Here is a 19174-nt window from a genome sequence, read left to right as displayed (position 1 = left end):
AAAACCCCCCCCCCCCCCCCCCCCCCCGCAGGCAGTCTATTTTAGAGCCCATGCTTTTCACCACCACACTTTACTATCCCTGGTAATAACAGCCTATTCTAAAAATCAAAACAGCAAAACTAAGCGTTTCCTACCTCCTCCCTGCTTTGCAATGATCTCTCCTCTCTTCAGTGCATTACTTAGGATTTCTAAGGAAATCAGGGAGAAAAAAAAATTAGCCAAACTTCTCTATGGTTAATAAAAATTTGTTTATTACAGATTTCAGAGAAATACTACTAATTACGAAATTTAAAAAGGAAAGTGGGGGCAGGGGGTTGAGAAATACACATAGACAAGATCATTTTACTGGAAAATTGCAAAATCCTTGATAACGGGTCATGATGGGAGAAGCCGACATAGCTCCAAAGTGAGGCCCAGTTGGTAGAGCCATCTGGGAATGTGCCCAGCAAAGCCCATGTATACCCATGAAATGAATTTGGAAAGTCAGAAGAACAAGAATGGAGCCAGTGGTGCAGACCCTCAGTACTCATAGACGAAAGTGCACTCATCCACACAGATCCAATCAACATGTTAATATCCTGCAGCAAAACTAAAGCTACATTTACAGCCCCAAACCCTGCAAACCAGCAGCAAGTGCATGCAGTGCTAGAAATGTGACCTAGTTAACAAGCCGTGAACGGGAGGATTTCAGCAAGCTAAGCCCACCAGCCCCACCTGGAAGGAGCTGGGTGTGAGGGTGACTAAGTGACAGACAAAGCCTCAAAAAAAAAATAAAAACCCCAACACATTCAGCCGTCTAAGACAGAAAACACGGCTGCTTGCTTGCCAACAGTTCAGTTTGTGGAGTGCTATTATTAGTGATAACTTTTAGAAGTTTATTCTCAGTCTTTCATTATGTAGAGGAAACTTGGACTGTGCCATCCCCAACCTGGTCTTGAAGTGAGCTCAGTAACATGGACAATAGCCACTGGTCACATCAAGTATTATGGCCATAACCACAAAGAGATTAAACCCTATCCCACAACTGTTTCTAGTACTGCAACTACCTGCTAGAGGAAGGAAGTGCACCAAAAATAATAGACCTCCATCCTGCCTGCAAACCCAGTACAGGACTTATTCTTCTATAAAGTTTATGATCCTGCTCAGAAGGCCCAAGCCTACTCTCACTTTCCTAAAACAGTACTTAGATCAAACCATTTCTGGAAAAAGCCTTCACAATGGCTCCACCACTGATTTAAAGGACAAATTCTTTTCATGGGCACTCATTCACAGGTCTCCCTGCTCACTTCCAACTTGAATCTGTTCTTCCCGTCTCAGATAGACCATCACCTCCAAGCCTCTACACCTGACACTGTCTAGCCTCCTATCTTCCAGCACACCTTCTACCTATGCTGAACCCCCTTGGACACCAGCCCCTCCAGTTCAAACCACATTTCCTGCTCAGATCCAGGGCTCTTTCAGCAGCATGCCATCTAGGGCAGTGCTTTTTCAAATCCGAACACTGAGAAAATCATCATCTTTGTGTGGTGCTTACATGGCTGTCTAAGGGCTCAGGAATGAACAACTCTACCAGCTCCCTTGCTAAGCCACTTTGATATACTGACCTCCAGTGCTAACTGGAGCCACTCTTAGCATTGTCTCCTCAGCTGCACTATCTCCTCTCCTTCAAGGTCAAGAACCACATATCTATCTATAGCCCTGTAGCATCAAGTACAGTTGTTTGCACAAAGAACTGCCTTGACAGGAGAAAAGGGACACTGAGTAGCGAGGCACTATAGAAAGTAGCACCAAAATAATTGAACTGTCAAACAACACAGAAAATTAAAATCAAGTACGGAATCTGGAAAACCAATCCAGGTAACTACTCTAAAAACCTGACAAATATTTTATTTGGTACAAAGACCTTTTATCTTAGTCTGATGACAAGTAGCAGTAGGGAAATCCAGACAAAGCCTTGTTCTTGTCACTTTGGGAGGCTTCAGTACAGATGACAAACTCAATCAGAGAGAAGGTGCCAAAGTAGCAAAAGGAACAAGGCCCACATATGTACTTTTATCCAGGTCAGGACAGGAAGAGTTTCCTGTTGCCACATGAAGTAACCTCACCAGATCCACTGTGTCACTGTGTCATCACAGAAGCACCACAGAGCAGCAAAGGATTAAGGGTTCAGAGCAGAAAAAAGTGCTCTTAAGAACAGTTACATACCACATGTTCTTCTCACCACAGGTAGACACAAATTGGTATTTGCAGCCAAATGACAATAAATTTTTTAAAATATATTTTTATTTATTGATTTCAAAGAGGAAGGGAGAGGGAGAGAGATGAGAGAATCACTGATTGGCTGCCTCCTGCACACCCCCTACCGGGGATCCAGCCCGCAACCCAGGCATGTGCCCTTGACCAGAATCAAACCCAGGACCCTTCAGTCCGTAGGCCAACGCTCTATCCACTGAGCCAAACCGGCTAGGGCCAAATGACAGTAAATTTTAAAACAATTTAAAAACACTACCATTTCAAACACAAAACCAAAGCCAGTCATGGAAATAAAAAACTTTTAACTGACCTAGTCACATACAAATTATAAACTCACTCCCAAATTCTAAAAGCTCTGGAATAATCTAGAATCATATCAAGTGGGGGGGAGGGGGGAGATATGTCTTCACTACCAACCTAGTAAAATATGAGGAAGTCATTTAAGTTACCTAACCATAGACAGGAAAAAAGTGAAACAAGTCTCCATCAACAACAGTATCTACTCCGAATGAGTTTCTACTAGTTCCTGATCTTCATGAAGAACACAAAGACAAGGTCCTAAAAATAATGTACAGAATTAAGAATTATGTCTTGCCTGGCCAGTGTGGCTTGGTGGTTGAGCGTCAACCTATGAACCAGGAGGTCACAGTTCGATTCCCAGACAGGGCACATGCCTGTGTTACATGCTCAGTGCCCAGTGGGGGTCATGCAGGAGGCAGCTAATCGATGTATCTCTCTCATCAATGTTTCTATCTTTCTATCCCTCCCCTCTCTCTAAAAATTAACATATTAAAAAAACGGGCGGGGGAGGGGTTGGGGAGGAGGAGGAAGTGGCGCGGCTGCAGATATCGCTGCGACTGAGCTGCCTCTGAACATAGGGCGGCCTCCCAGGCCTGCGCCGGAGCCCATGCCCAGCTCTGCCGCCCCCCCAAAAAAAAATTAAAAAAAAAAAGAACCCTGTCTCACTAATGTGCTGAATGATGACTCTTTCTAGGGCCTCCATAAAGTCTAATATAGTTCAGCTCATACAAACCAGACCCAAAAAAACTTAAAGTCCTCACACCCAGCCCAGTGTCCCATAAAGACAAAGGCTGAGCGCTTTGAGGTTGTAACCTAGCAGTCTCTTATCTGCACCGGTGAGAAGCAGGTGAAGATGAGTTAGAGCAGGGGCAAATCCATGCTCTAAAATACCTTTGAGAGAAACAAACTTCTGAGTGCAGGAATAAATAATCTCCTTGCAACACACTAAAAAGGAGAATTAAGCTGACAGTAACAGAAAAACCTAAACTCAAAACAGGGGGAGATGTCCATGTAAAAGTAAAGAAGAAATTGCTTTGTAATTTAACTAAAACTAAAATGAGTTTCTCTGCATTTAGGCAGGCCCAATACTTAAGGTCTTCCAACATTAGAAAACTTCTCTAGTTCACCAAGCTCTATCGAAAGGCATCAGAAAGCACACCATAACATTCTTGCTAAGGGGAATAGCATCCTGGACTAAGCAGATCTACACTCCACTTAGCAGGGCCTTGACAATCTCTACCAGAATAGAGCACCAGTTATGTAAGTACAGCAGTTTCAACTCCCACAGACAGCAAATATCTCATACCAATGTTGACAAAGAAGCCACCAGAAAAGACTAAAAGTAGTACTATACATAGCAATAAAAATTCAAAGACCAAAAGTTTTTTTATCTAGGTCTAGAAAACATACAATTTTTTTGAAGACTAAGGAAGGAAACCAGCAGACTTTGCCTAAGAAAGAACCTCCAAAACCAGAGTGCTCCTGCACCTCCAGGGGGCTGACCCCCGCCACCACAGGGGCCCCACAGGGCCTTTCTTACCCATTCCTCTGCCAAGGGGCTCTCCAAAGCTTCGAGACATTCCCATCTCGTTTCTGGCAAAGTCTCTTTCAAATCCTCCACCCATGCCACGCTCCATCTCTGTGGAAAAAAATATTACCCTAGGCCTTTCCAGGAATATCATTATATTTTAGACATTAACAAAACAAAAAACTCTTATAGACACTACAGCAGCCAACATTCATCCTTTATTCCTAAAAAAAAGTCACCTCAAGTGAATCCCTGAAAGCAACCTACCTTACTCCATGAAGGACTAATTTACAACATCCATTACAGCCACACATGGGCACACCAAGCACCTGCTACTCCTAACTGACCTGGGGGACTGCAGAGCATGTTGAGTCAAAGATAGGCTGCAAGAGAGCCTGTTTATGTACCAGCAGCAGCAGGTACCATTTCTGGTGCACTTGCCACATGCCCTGCCCTGCCCTGCCAAGGGCTTTATGTGTGCTACTATTTCATGGAATCCTCACAACCAGCCACCCCCAACCCCAATATTACCTTACACCACCTCTGCCCCTTTACAAAGAAACTGAGGCTCAAATGACTTCGTAACTTGACCAGGGTCACATTCCTGGTAAGGGGTGAGGCGAAGGTTGAAACCTAAACTTAATGTAAAAGCCCCTGCTGTAATACACAAGCACAGCCATTTATAAATAAATAAATAAACTAGAGGCCCGGTGCACAAATTCATGCACCAGTGGGGCCCCTCGCCTGGCCTGCGGGATCGGGGTGAAACCGGCTCTCTGACATCCCCCAAGGGATCCCGGATTGCAAGAGGGCACAGGCCAAGGGCACAGGCCAGGCGGAAGGACCCCACTCGAGCATGAATGGGGCCGGGGAAGGATGCGAGAGGGTGGCCAGCCAGGAAGGGACAGCGGGAGGGCTCCAGGGTGTGTTGGCCTGTTTTGCTCAGTCCCAATGGGCCAGACGCCAGCAGCAAGCTAACCTACCAGTCGGAGTGTCTGCCCCCTGGTGGTCAGTGCACGTCATAGCGAGCAGTTGAATGGCCTTAGCATATCATTAGCATATTACACTTTGATTGGTTGAACAGAGGACCAGTCACTTAGCATATTAGGAGTGGTTCCATCTACATAATGGAATTTGGGTAACTTCATTTTTTTCTATGCTGACAGCAGGAGTATTTATTTTTTACAATGTCTTTTAAAAACAAAGGCCTTACTGCCCCCAAACTCCACCCTCTGGGAATGGAAACTAATGTCCCTGGTGTAACTGCTGTCAGGGTGGACACTGAGCTACTTGTATATTCTAAAGCAGCGGCCGTCAACCTATTGGACATCACAGGTGGCCAGTGGTCTGTGGACCACTGGTTGGCGACCGCTGTTCTAGACGGTCTTTACACTGTATGCTTTAAAACAATAGAAAACCCTTTTGACTTGAAACTTGCAAACAAAAAATAATAATAATAAATGCAAATCACTTTTTCTCCTTCCCATATTGAGAGGTCCTTGAAAAATCTAGTTTATTATCTTGCTCCCTAGAAATATCAGGTAGACAGGTGCTATTTGAAGGACATCTTTTACTGCACAACTACAAAATAATGGCTATATCCTTATGATTTCCATTGGAAGGAGGCTAGAATTAGTATGGAAATCCAACAGTTTTGGCAATGGTGGACTTTATATTCATAGTCTGAATCAACCCAAATGAATCCCATAGATTGGTGGCATGCTATCTGCTGGAAATGTAGGTAACTTGTCCAAGCCTGTGTCTGGTGGGCAGAAAAGAAATCCCAGAGTGGCCTGTAACAGATGGAGTTCTCCAACACTATTTTAATCCCTATCATAAGCCTATGAAGAAGGCAGCACCCACCCCTTTTCAGATAAGAAAGTCATATGCAGGCATTAATGCATTGTCAAAGGCCTCAGAACTAATCTTCCCAACTGTCAACAGGCCGCAGAATTCAGGAAACCCTGTGTGAAGTCCAATGTACTCAGAGAGAGAGAGAGAGAGGAAGAAGAAGGAGGGGGAGGGAGGGAGGGAGGGATTTTTCACTGCCAAATACTGCATCAAATCAGTCATTATTTGATATGTGATTATCTTTCAATTAAAAATTTTTACATCCATTCTACCAAGATTTAACAATCTACTGGTTGACCGGCCCCAAAAAGCTGATTAATTTCTAATCTGTTATCAGCACCTGTGACCATAATACTAGTATATGCATTATAGTCATCAACTAAACATTAAATTAAATCTGAAACATCTTCAATTTTTTCTAGTGATTAAAACTTCCCTTGGATCCAGCACCCAAGGGATCTAGAGTTGATCCCACCAAATTAGAACACAGTTCAAATGTAAGAAGAAAGGCTCTGTTCTCTACTGTAGAGAATGGAGGTGGACGCAAGTATCTATACCTCAGAACATCCAAGAACACAACCTAAGAACACATCCTCCACTGTGACTCTCCACGAGAATCAGCACTTTAAACCTTTAATCACCAGACTCAAAACTAACCGCAGCATTCCAGCTGCCAGGTCATCAAGGACTTTATCCATCTGGCTCAGCACAGCCCCCACTCTGCTCCCAACTACTTCTAAATCATTTCAGTCCACTCAGAGTAACAACCCAAATCCCCTTTCTAATGACTCATCTACTCTGAATAAACACTTTATCAAGCCAAATTTCTCCAACTTTTATTTTTATTAAACATCACAGGCACACATAAGCCACAGGCAAGCCTGAGAACACACTGGCAACACAGACCTTTGTCCTTCATTCCTAACTCATGGTGAGGGCCTTCCTACATCTTTTTTTCCCACCATGAAGAACACTTTACTCATCAGGACATCGTTTTCCAGTTGACATCTGATGTCTATCCTAGTAATGTATGATTGCGCTATATATCTCCCCAATAACCATTACTACAGACCAGCAAAGAAAGGTTTAACCCCAGATCCTTAATGGCTTCCCATTCCAAGGAATTTTATGTATATAAAGGAAGCAGTGTTCCCACAGGCGAGGTCAGAGTCTACCAACACCCAGAGGATTTTAAAAAGACAGATTGCAGGTTTCTCACGGCACACTCAACAGCCCTGCTAGTGAGGGAGGCTGCTTGAAGCCAGTGCTAGGGGCAATTCTAAAAGGCAGGATTGCAGCATATTAAAGAGTCAGACTCCGGAGCCAGAAAGCCTGGGTCCACCATTGCTAGCCATGTGACCCAAGGGCAAGTCACTCTCTGGGCCTCAGTTTCTGCTTAAATGGGGATAACAGTACCTACACATAATATGGTTCTTGCAAAAACTAAATGACACAACACACTGTCATTATAATTAATATTATCATTATAGTTCTATTAAGAGGTCGGAAGGGCTATAAGATTTGAATGATAGTACACAAAAATTTGTGTTATGTAAAAACTAAATTAATGCTTCTGCTTACAACTCAAGAATCATCAGGGCAAATGATAAAGAACTCATCAGTCCAGCACTCTAGGGGAAACATGAACTTCATAAAAAATGCTGAAGAAACTAATCCCTTACACCTGGAGACCATTTTAAAGGGTGCAAAACATAAACACAGGTATCTACATGATGCTTGCTAGTGTTGCAGGCAATAAGATAGCTTTAAATTTTTACTGAACTATTACTGGAGAAGATTCGGAACACAGGATGTCTCAAGAGTTTAGTGACTAAGAGAATAAATACCTACCATTATGTCTAGCTTCTAAAACTACAAACTTACAGTTTTACTAATATTTAAGGCAATTCAAAGACATTTGATTCGGTAGAAAAGTGGATGGGGAGAATAATGTATTAAAAATGGTTCTACTGCCTAAAGGTCACACAAGACCCAATAGCCAGCAAAGAGCAAGAGGCAAGCAGGAAGGCAACACTTGTCTTACCGTTTATCCTGCCCATGTTCATCCCAGATCCAAATCGACCCATGTTTTCCATACCACCACCAAAGGGACCCTCCATGCCTGAAAAAGAATTCACATTTCAGCACCATCCCTATGAGACTGCTTAGACTGATTAGGAAAAGAAAACGGTTTTCACAAGTTTCATTTGGGCATATTTTATTTTCTGCCAGGAACTTGTTTACCAAGTTTATGGACTTTTAGAAAAAAACAAATGTTAGTGCTCCTTGCTTAAAAATCAGCAGCCTCAAAAAAGCTGATCTGATCCACCCCTTCCATGAATCACAAACAAAGAGAGGTCCAGAGAGATGAAGTGATTTGCCCAAAGACACAGAGACAGTAAGTAAGAAACCCAGAACCAAAAGCCAAGGCACCCATGGGAAGAAACAACAGGTTAATTTCAAGACTTAAACTTTTTTGAAGTTAAAGTAAAAATTTCATGCAGGGCTTAAGAGAAGAGAAACAAATAGGAAAAAAGAGAGAAAACCATAACTAAAAGGGATTACATTTGTACTTCATTTTAAATTTCTTACCTCCCATTTTATTTATTCCAAATCCTATGCCTTCCATTCCCATTCCTTAAAAAGAAAAAGTCAATGCAAATTAAAATTATGTTGAAGCAGTAACATTTGAACTTTAAAAAAAAACCACAACACACACACAAAAAATTCTAAACCAGCAAATGTATAAATACCACTGACTATGAATATATTTTCATTGTCAAGAAAAGGGAAGGTGGTGGGGGTACCATTTCAACTGTCAAACCATCACATTCCCCAAAAAGTATTTAAGCCTTTAACAAAATAATCACCACATGACTCAAAATTATGTAGGATTCACATAGTTTAATTAAATCCTCAAGACAGACAGTTTTAAACATGAAATCTAATTATAAGATACAGACTAGGTAACATTCATTAGAAGCTTATTTTAGGGAGAAGTATATTTAAAAATCTCTTTGAAAGGTAAAATTCTATAAGTCAGGGGTGGGGAACTTTTTCCTGCCAAGGGCCATTTGGATATTATAACATCATTCACGGGCCATACAAAAGTATCAACTTAAAAATTAGCTTGCTATATTTGGTCAAACATTTAATTAACTCACCCCGAATGCCTTGGCAGGGCCAGACCAAATGATTTAGAGGGCCTTATACGGTCCTGGACAGACATTCCCCACTCCCGCTCTAAGTAAAAAGCAGTTCCTAGTAACACTGAGGCTTCCCTCCCCCAACCCAAGCCGCCTTTCCTCTTAGGTATCAGGTAGGAGGGTGTGGTGGTCAGATTAGTAGATCCTCTTTGAGGGGCTGACCCAGGCCTTAGGTAGGCCCCAGAGTTTAAGCTGAAAGATAAGGAATATACAGAACTGATAATAGCAAGGTAGAGGTGCACCCATCTTGAAATTCAAAGGATTTCAAGAAAGAAAGACTTAAGTCTGAAGTCATAAAAATATTTAATAGTATATAAATGCCTCACTGCACAGAAATGAAAATGCTGTTTAAAGTTTGTTCTACACACCAAAGCCTTTATTCATTAGCTATTTCTTATCTTCTTTGAACAAAAACAAAACTGTGCATCACATGTCCTGTGGCCTACAATAACTATGCTGTCATGTAATGAGGCCCCCTCAGGCCTTTTAGCATCCATCAATGCCCCTACCTCTAGAAAACGTATCAACACCAAGGCCTGAGCCCAAGGGAGTCTGAGTAATAGACTGTGGCAGTGCTGTGGTCCCATGATCAGGAGACCTACAGTCTCTGTCACTAACTGATAGTGTGACCTTGAGCAAGACCAACTCTCTGGCTTGCCTCCTTTTATTGAATAGCTTAACTACGTCAGCTCAGAAGGTTATGCAAGGATAAAAAGCTAAGGTATGATGGCTTTAGGGGGAAAAAGGATTCAATTCAGGAAAAATACAAAAAAGCAGGGGCCCTGGCTGGTTTGCTCAATGGTTAGAGAGCCAGTCTGTGGCCAAACGGTTGCAGGCTTGATTCCTGGCCCTAATTGGGGCATGTGCAGAAGGCACCAGTCAATGTGTCTCTCTCACATCAATATTCCTCTCTCCCCGTCCCTCCCTCCCTTCCACTCTCTCTCTAAATATCAGAAAAAATATCCTAGGGCAGTGATGGCGAACCTTTTGAGCTCGGCATGTCAGCATTTTAAAAAACCCTAACTTAACTCTGGTGCCGTGTCACATATAGAAATTTTTTGATATTTGCAACCATAGTAAAACAAAGATTTATATATTTAACAAAGAAAAATCAACCAAAAAAATGAGTTCGCGTGTCACCTCTGACACGCGTGTCATAGGTTCGCCATCACTGTCCTAGGGTGAGGCTTTAAAAAAAAAAAAAAAAAGAGGGAACTTTGTCCCAATTAAATCCTTATTCCTTTTAAACTACTCAATGTCCAATTATCTCAATAACTAGAGGCCCGGTGCACGAAATTCATGCAGTGTGTGTGTGTGTGTGTGTGTGTCCCTCAGCCCAGCCTGTACCCTCTTCAATCTGGGACCCCTCGGGGAATGTCCGACTGCTGGTTTAGGGGCCTAAACCGGCAGTCGGACATCCCTCTCACAATCCAGGACTGCTGGCTCCCAACCGCTCGCCTGCCTGATTGCCCCTAACTGCTTCTGCCTGCCAGTTTGATCACCCCCTAACCACTCCTCTGCCATCATGATTGATGCCTAACTGCTCCCCTGCCGGCCCGGTTGCTCCCAAATGCCCTCCCCTGCAGGCCTGGGTCCCCCCTCAACTACCCTCCCCTGCCGGCCCGGTCACCCCTAACTGCCCTCTCTTGCTGGCCTGATCGCCCACAATAGCCCTCCCCTGCCAGCCATCTTGTGACCATATGGGGGGCAGCCATTTGTGCGAGTGCATGACGGTGAATTTGCATATTACCTCTTTATTATATAGGATTATTTTAATTATATATTGTTAATATTTCCACTCCCCATAAGTCCCCAATCAAGGTACACTGTAATTCTCACCTGCAGGTCCTATGTTTCCCATGCCAATGCCTTTATTTAGGTGATTGGCATCGATAGGCTGCCCTCCTGGTCCTAACCCCATGCCAATACCACCAAGTCCATCTGAAAGGAAAAGAGAAATCAGAAGTGTAAATTCCACTAACTTAGAATAAACCATGACTCTCAACAGCAAAAGAGTCATAACTGTCAAGCTCCATTTCCACCCACCTCTACAACAAACACAGGTTCTAATTCGTAACTCAACAGCTGTACACGTAAGAGCTCTCCTTTTTAAGGCTAACCTTTTACAGATTAGTTTGTGATATGTAGAAAGGCGCAACTAAAAATCAGTTCACTTCAAAGTTACAGAGAACTGTGAACAGCTCACACAATAAAAATTGTGAGCACCTATTTGTTTCCCTAAATAAAAAGGCAACTCAAGCCCTGGCCGTTGTGCCTCAATGGTTAAAGTGTCACCCTGAGCACCTAAGGATCGCAGGTTCGATCCCAGCCCTAATCAGGGCACATGTGGGAGGCAACCAACCAGTTTCTCTCTCCCCCCTTCTACTTTCTCTTAAAAAAAAAAAATCAACAGAAAAGGGTGAGGATTAAAAAAAGGGGGGGGGGGCAACTCAAGACATTAGGTGGCAAGTGTGACAAATATGCCCACTTCCACCTGCCAATCTCTACCCACAAAGCTTCCTAACCCATGGATTGATACCCAGCCCACCCTCAAGTCCACATGCTACACAAACAGGGACCCAAGAATACAGACTGGTCTCAAAAGAGCAAACAAGGTTTGCCCTGACTGGGTGGCTTGGCTGGTTGGAGTGTCATTCTGTACACCAAGAGATTGCAAATTTGATTCCAGATCAGGAAACATACCTAGGTTACAGGCTCAATCCCCAATCGGGGCACATATAGGAGGGAAGCAATTGATGTTTCTCTCTCAAAAATCAATAAAAATAGCCTGGCTGGTGTGGCTCAAATTGGTTCAGCATCATCCCAGACCCCAAGAAGGCCACTGGTTTGATTTCTGGTCAGTAGCGGACATGTAGGAGGCAGCCAATATGTTTCTCTCTATCAATGTTTCTACCTCTCTCTCTCTCTCCCTTCCTCTCTTAAAAAAAAAAAAAAATACCTTAGCTGGTTTGGCTTAGTGGATAGAGCACCAGCCTCAAGACTGAAGGGTCCTGGGTTCAATTCTGGCCAAGCGCACATCCCCAGGTTGCGGGCTCAATCCCCAGTAGGGGGGTTCAGGAGGCAGCTGATCAATGATTCCCTCTCATCATTGATGTTTCTATCTCTCCTCTCCCTCTCTGAAATCAATAAAAGTATTTTAAATAATAAAAATATTTAATAAAATCAATAAAAATTTTAAAATTTAAGAATGGCCACTAAGACCTGAGATAGTGTAAAACACTTGCAGTGCTCTAGTTGACCATGGTCTGAGGCTTAAACCAAGAACAGGCAACTGTTTTTTAAATGGAAAAAGGTTCATTAGAAAGGGGAATGGAGGAGATAAAAGGGCATGGGGGTATAAATGGCAATGAAAAGAGACTTGACGGGGGTGTTGAACACACAATACAATGTACAGATGATGATTACAGAACTGTACACCTAAAACCTATATAATTTTATTAACCAATGTCACCCTCACAAAAAAAACCTGACAGAGTTCCCAAGTGTTTAATCTGATTAACATCCCTCTGTTTTTAAATTACAGAGAAACAGCAGCAGGAAATCACCAAGGTTACTTACTCCCCAATTACTGATGACTTTCAAGTCAACCCTCTGAAATGTGCTCAGAGACCAAAAAGCCTCGGATAATGGGCTCCCTGGGGCCCAGTGCCTGCCTGCCAAAGTTGCCAATCACCACCACCCCCGTCACTCTGCAGAAAGTCAACAAGAGCCACCCCCCTTGACCCAGGATGACCACTGCAAATGATCACATTGGTTATGACAAAAGAAATGTGGTCCTTCAATAAATATTAACTTTCAATAGATAAGCCAACTCCTATTCTTGAAGTCATTGACTTCCCCTCAATATCTTCCTCTATTATGCTTCTGTAACCCTGAACTGCAAAAGCACACAAAAGTTAGCATTCTAGTCTCTGAGGGCTGAGCATCAAACTTAAGTCACTGCTCCAGACTGTAGGCACTGACTGGCACTCCAACAGCCCCACCCCAATTGCCTTATCTGGTAAGAAGTCCTCCCTAGCAAAGCATAAGCAGTTCCCACCCTCACCCACCCCATCCTTCCCATCCTTCCATCAACACACTAGCCTGGGTCTGCACTGCTGATTTCCCAACCCCCATGCTACAACAGGCCCTCACTCCCACTGCTGTCTGTGCCAAGGCTCAGCTTACCCCTGTGGGCTTGCCAGATGAAGTGCCAGACTTCACTAATGTGTGCCATTTCCATCTATGCAGTGACCTATCAACTAGCCTTCCCCGTTGCAACACAGATTTTTACCTGGATATTGCAAATAACCCTATATAAAAATTTTGATTGATGCACTTCACATACAATAACATTCATCAATTTAGAGAGTAAAGCTCAGTTATTTTTAGTATATACAGAGTTATGCAATTACCACTATCTAAATCACCCCCAAAAGAAATCCTATCCCCATTAGCAGTCACTCTTCCAGCCCCTGGCAACCACTAATCTACTTTCTGGCTATAGATTCACCTGTTCTGGATGTTTCCTATAGATGGGAATCAAGTCTCATCCATACTATAACATGTATTGGTACTTTGTTCCTTTTTATGGCTGAGTAATGAATGTTCCATTGTATGGATTTACCATTGTATTTACCCACTGATCAGCTAAAATTATGCTGCTATGTATGAACATCCATGTATGAATTTTGCAAGATAACATGGCACAAATTCAAGAGTCATTGTAGTTTTCTGGTTAATATAAATCAAATTCAAAATCTCAACCATAATAAATGAGACACTTACGGGGAAGTTGTTGTGGACGCTCAGGAGGGAAAAAATCTCCCTTTGGTAAGGCCCTCTCATCCTGAAAGAGAAAGTAAATATATCTCAGTATTCCTAGAAGACTGTTGGCAACAGCAAAAGACAGAAACAACACCCATCAACAGACGACTAGTTTAATAAATTATGAGACACCCTCACCATAGAATACCATGCACGTATCAAAAAAAGCCTGGAGCCCTGGCCGGGTTGCTCAGTTGATTAAAGCATCATCCCAATACACCAAGGCTGGGGGTTCGATCCCCAGTCAGGCACATACAAGAATCAACCAACTGCCCGGATGGTGTGGCTCAGTGGTTAAGCATCAACCTGTGAACCAGGGTCATGGTTCAATTCCCAGTCAAGGCACATGCCTGGGTTGCTGGCTCAATCCCCTGTGCAGGAGACAGCCAATCAATGATTCTCTCTCATCATTGATGTTTCTATCTCTCTCCCTCTCACTTCCTTTCTGAAATCAATAAAATATATATTTTTTTAAAAATCAACCAATAAATGTATAAAAAGTGAAATAAATCTTTCTCCCACTCTCTCCCTCTAAAAAAATCAATGAAAATTTTAAATTCCAAAATAATCTTTTTTTAAAAAAGGAGTATTTCTTGCTAAGAGGAAAGGATTAAAATATACACTCAGGTGTATACTGTGGGGATGGACAGGACCTGGATATGAAGCAAAAGCAAGACTCACATTACCTTTTTCATGCTTTTGAAACACATGAACCAATTTTTTTTGGCTTGTACAGACATTTTAAAAATTTTTTATTGTTGAGTCTTACAGATGTTCCCTCCCCCCCTTAGCAATTATCTATTTTTTTTTAAACTGAACAATTAAAAAACAACAACTCCTTTACAATTCCTTTTATTTTCTTCCTGAATGTGAGTTCTAACTACCTTGCCCTCACCATGTTCTAATCATGCTTGTATTAACCATTGTCTTTGGCACAGCCATAGCAAGGCTAATTGAAGCACTTCAACAAAACTTTAAAGGCTGTCTGAACCGAAGACTTAATTAGGTTCACAACAGATATAATACTAACAAAACATACTGAGAACTGAAAACCCAGGGTATATAATCATTCCTTAAAATTGATCACTTGCTCAAGCAGGATACTCAACTGACCTCCTGACCCTGTCAATCAGCCAACTATGCAAAGAATAATATATCTGAAACTAGAGGCCCCATGCACGGCATGCGTGCACTGGCGGGGGGAGTGCTGCTCATCCAGGTCAGCAGAGCGATGCTCCCACTGTGGGAGCGCACTGACCACCAGGGGGCAGCTCCTGCGTTGAGCATCTGGCCCCTGGTGGTCAGTGCACATCATAACACCTGGTCGACCTGTTGTTCAGTTGCTGGGCTTTTTTATTATCCTATATAATAAAAGGCTAATATGCAAATAGACCAAACGGCAGAATGACCGGTCACTATGATGCACACTGACCACCAGGGGGCAGATGCTCAACACAGGAGCTGCCCCCTGGTGGTCAGTGTGCTCCCACAGGGGGAGTGCTGCTCAGCCAGAAGCCAGGCTTGTGACTGGCAGCTAAGGACCCCTTGGGGGATGTTTGTGGGGAGTGGGCCTAAGCCGGCAGGCAGACATCCCCTGAGAGGTCCCGGACTACAAGAGGTACAGGCCGGACTGAGGGACCCCTTCCCCCAGTGCACGAATGTTGTGTACCGGGCCTCTAGTATAGGTTAGGACAGGATGAGCTGCATGAGCAAAGGTTATTTCTGTCATAAATGTGCTCACTATTTTAACTTAAACCAGCGATTTTCAGCCTTTTTCATTTCATGGCACACAAAATAATTACTAAAATTCTGTGGCATGCCAAAAAATTTATTTTTCGCCCATCTGACAAAAAAAGGGTACACTTTTGATTCATTCACACCGAACAGCTACTGTTGTGTTGGCTGTCATTTTTTTTTATCTGACAATCTAAAGCAGGGGTCCTCAAACTATGGCCCGCGGGCCACATGCAAATACAAATATTGTATTTGTTCCCGTTTTGTTTTTTTAATTCAAAATAAGATATGTGCAGTGTGCATAGGAATTTGTTCACAGTTTTTTTTTTAAACTATAGTCCGGCCCTCCAACAGTCTGAGGGACAGTGAACTGGCCCCCTATTTAAAAAGTTTGAGGACCCCTGATCTAAAGGAAGAGGTTTGTTGAAAGGGGGTGGGGGAGGACAGGAAGAAATTAACCAAAGAACTTATATGCAGAACTTATATGCATATATGCATAACCCATGGACACAGAAAAAATAGTGTAGTAGGCTTTGGTGGGGTGAGGGTGGGGGTATGGGAGGGGGGACTGGCGGACTGGTGCAGAATAGAGGGAGTCAATGGGGGAACAAAATCTGTAATACTTTCAACAATAAAGATAAATATAAAAATAAATAAGGGAAGAGGTCAGTGCCCCTGACTATATAGTCGGGTTTTAGATATATTCTATAATTATACACGACTGGTGCAGAATAGAGGGGGTCAATGGGGGAACAAAATCTGTAATACTTTCAACAATAAAGATAAATTTAAAAATAAATAAGGGAAGAGGTCAGTGCCCCTGACTATATAGTCGGGTTTTAGATATATTCTATAATCATACACCTGAAATTTATATAATTTTATTAACAAATATCACCCCAATAAATTCAATAAAAATAAATAGGTATTGCAAGTTTTAAAAATTATTGTGGCACACCAGTTGAAAAATCACTGACTTAGACTGATCATAAATAATGGCTGTGCGTGCACTATTAATAATCCTATGTTTTTGCTACACTTGAGTGTATTTTGGAGAGCCTATTAACTTACCATTTTCACATGCATTGGTCTATCAAATAGCAGTTGTCCATTGAACATAGCTGGTATTAAAATTAAGGCAATTTCTTACAATTCTAAAAACATGCACAGCAGGAAAGAAATAGATAAGAGAAAAATAATCCAAATGCTACCAGTCCCTCTAGTAATGAAGAGCAATTTTGATTCCTCATTACACTTTCAAGTAACTGTATCTGGTTCTCAAGTCAGCATAAAAGGAACAATAAATAAAGCTCATTCAAGGGGGAAATAAGTAAACCTCAGCTTGCAACGTAAGTGCAGAGTTTCATTCATACAACTTTACACTTCTCACCAAACCATCCTCTTAAGCACTGGCATCAGTTTTCCGTACACATCCAATGAGCCAAGTATCCTAACATTTTAGAAGTACCATGTTTTCTGGGCAAAATACTCAGTGACAGTCTTGCCTGCATTTAGTGACTGTTCCTGTGTGGTAGTCTCCATCGTGGCTACAAAAATGTAACTCAAGGGTAAGAGCCTATGGTGAGAGAGAGAAATGCTTCTTACAGAATGATGTCAATCCACTGGAAATAGGGCCCTGCAAAGGCTTATATAAGAAATAACCGGCCCTAAGTGGTTTGGCTCAGTGGGTAGAGCGTCGGCCTGCGGACTGAAGGGTCCCAGGTTCGATTCCGGTCAAGGGCATGTACCTTGGTTGCAGGCACATCCCCAGTGGGGAGTGTGCAGGAGGCAGCTGATCGGTGTTTCTCTCTCATTGATGTTTCTAACTCTCTATCCCTCTCCCCTCCTCTCTGTAAAATATCAATAAAATATATTTTTTAAAAAAAATAACTGAATTTTTCTCCAGTGGCACATTTATTGGGCTTCCCATTTCAAACCAGACTCCTCTAAAAAGAAATCATTGGAAAAGACCACTTATGAGAATGTGCCTACTTTCTAACCAGCCCTTTTATCTACACAGGATTAGATCAATTCCATAGAAATACATTCCCTCTAGTCACTCAGGAAACAGAAATATGCAAAGTTAACCATTTCCCCACACAAGCCTCTATTACTAACATAACATTTAGACAAACTGTTCCCCAAGAGTTGAATTCCAATAAAAGGATACATATAGCTTGCACAGCTTCAATGGACTGTTCAAAAGTAACAGTGCCTATTCCACGACTTTTTCCATCTTTATCCTCAAGAATGTATGCCCGGACCACCACACCAGCCATACTAAAAACTTCCTTCAGTTTCTTCCAGCCAACTTTATAATCCAGCTAATCAAGGAAGGGGGGAGAAAATCTCAATGTAGACATCTTAAGAAAAACATCATTTGTATTACATGCATGCAACATGCTTTGGTTGGAGACAAGCATTAGAAAAACATGTCACAAAAACTTATGAACTGCAGTAAAATTTCCCAAATAGGATTATAAAGTCTGGCCTTAACTGCCATTTACTGTCTCTTCTCTGAAGAACAGCTTAAAATCACCTCATACATTTCAAAGTAATGCTTTTTTTAAACTTTAAAAAAAAAGGCTCCCCAGAATGTATCATTACCCTCCCCTCCCCACTTTCTTTTGTAAAAAATATTTCCCTTTGCAAATGCAAAGGCATTACCATTTATCCCAGACACAAGAGGGAGTGTCAGTACATAATCTCTGCTCAGAAACTTTTTCACCCTGCACCTAAATAAACCCACCAAAAATGCAGACTCAGCCACCACTTTTGTAATAAACACCAGTAACCACCACCCCCATGGGACCTCAGTCAAACCTGTAACTTATGACTGCGGTGGTCATTAGGGAACAAAGCCTAACCCCAAGGCTGATTTCTTTAACATAAATCAAGAATATAACGTAACCCTCTCGTAAGTTTTTCTTCTCAAACATCAAACCTACTTTTATAACACATTGATAAGACTGTCATAAAATTCTGATTTTTTTTCTACTTCAAACACTGTTTCATTTACTTACATTTGCTACAAATACTGTGCTTCCAAGTCTTCCAGCCTGTAATGCATGGATAATCTCATTTGGGATGTTAGGATTATTTAGGATACTGGGTGGGATATTAATCATTCCTGGGCCACCTGGTCCCATACCCATCCCACCAGTCGTAGCCATCACCTTTTGCATTGCTCTCCTGGCATGTTCACCATCAGGATCCTAAAACGAGCACAGAAGTGTTACATTTAACTGACCCAGTGGCAACTAAACGCATGCTCGCACTGTAAGCGATATCCCCAAAATTTCAGAAATTGAGAGGTAGTTTGGAAAGCATTTCTCAAAATTTTTAACAAGAAATTCAAATGAACTAAATAACCAGGCCAGGAAGAATCCCAGCCAAAGGAACAAGGAAGAAAGAAAGGATGTAAAATTTAGCTCTCAACTAAACTAAGTAAAAAATAAAATAAAATAAAATAAAA

The 19174-nt window shown here is 42.1% G+C and overlaps 1 protein-coding gene across 9 annotated transcripts in view; it reads right to left on the bottom strand.

Moving 5' to 3' along the window:
• The window catches only part of HNRNPM (heterogeneous nuclear ribonucleoprotein M), a 58380-nt gene that overhangs the window by 5898 nt on the left and 33308 nt on the right, over window positions 1–19174 (bottom strand). For 3 of the 9 annotated variants that reach the window (XR_001362962.1, XM_014543267.1, XM_014543274.1), the window contains 9 exons: window positions 18723–18914; window positions 17870–18023; window positions 16771–16820; window positions 13927–13987; window positions 10978–11079; window positions 8525–8569; window positions 7977–8054; window positions 4094–4192; window positions 135–188 (listed from right to left, as the gene is read on the bottom strand). Coding sequence is in view for 8 of the 9 variants with exons in the window: in XM_014543267.1 (XP_014398753.1) it covers window positions 135–188; window positions 4094–4192; window positions 7977–8054; window positions 8525–8569; window positions 10978–11079; window positions 13927–13987; window positions 16771–16820; window positions 17870–18023; window positions 18723–18914 (835 nt within the window). In the remaining variant the exon portion in view is untranslated. The remainder of the gene's footprint in view (window positions 1–134; window positions 189–4093; window positions 4193–7976; window positions 8055–8524; window positions 8570–10977; window positions 11080–13926; window positions 13988–16770; window positions 16821–17869; window positions 18024–18722; window positions 18915–19174) is intronic. The other 6 variants (XM_014543270.1, XM_014543273.1, XM_014543268.1 and 3 more) reach the window with 6 other exon arrangements.

The sequence above is a fragment of the Myotis brandtii genome, unplaced genomic scaffold, assembly GCF_000412655.1.
Source record: "Myotis brandtii unplaced genomic scaffold, ASM41265v1 scaffold321, whole genome shotgun sequence".
In the NCBI taxonomy this organism is placed as follows: domain Eukaryota; kingdom Metazoa; phylum Chordata; class Mammalia; order Chiroptera; family Vespertilionidae; genus Myotis; species Myotis brandtii.
Note: the sequence above shows the minus strand (reverse complement) of the source record. Positions and strands in the feature narration are given on the sequence as shown.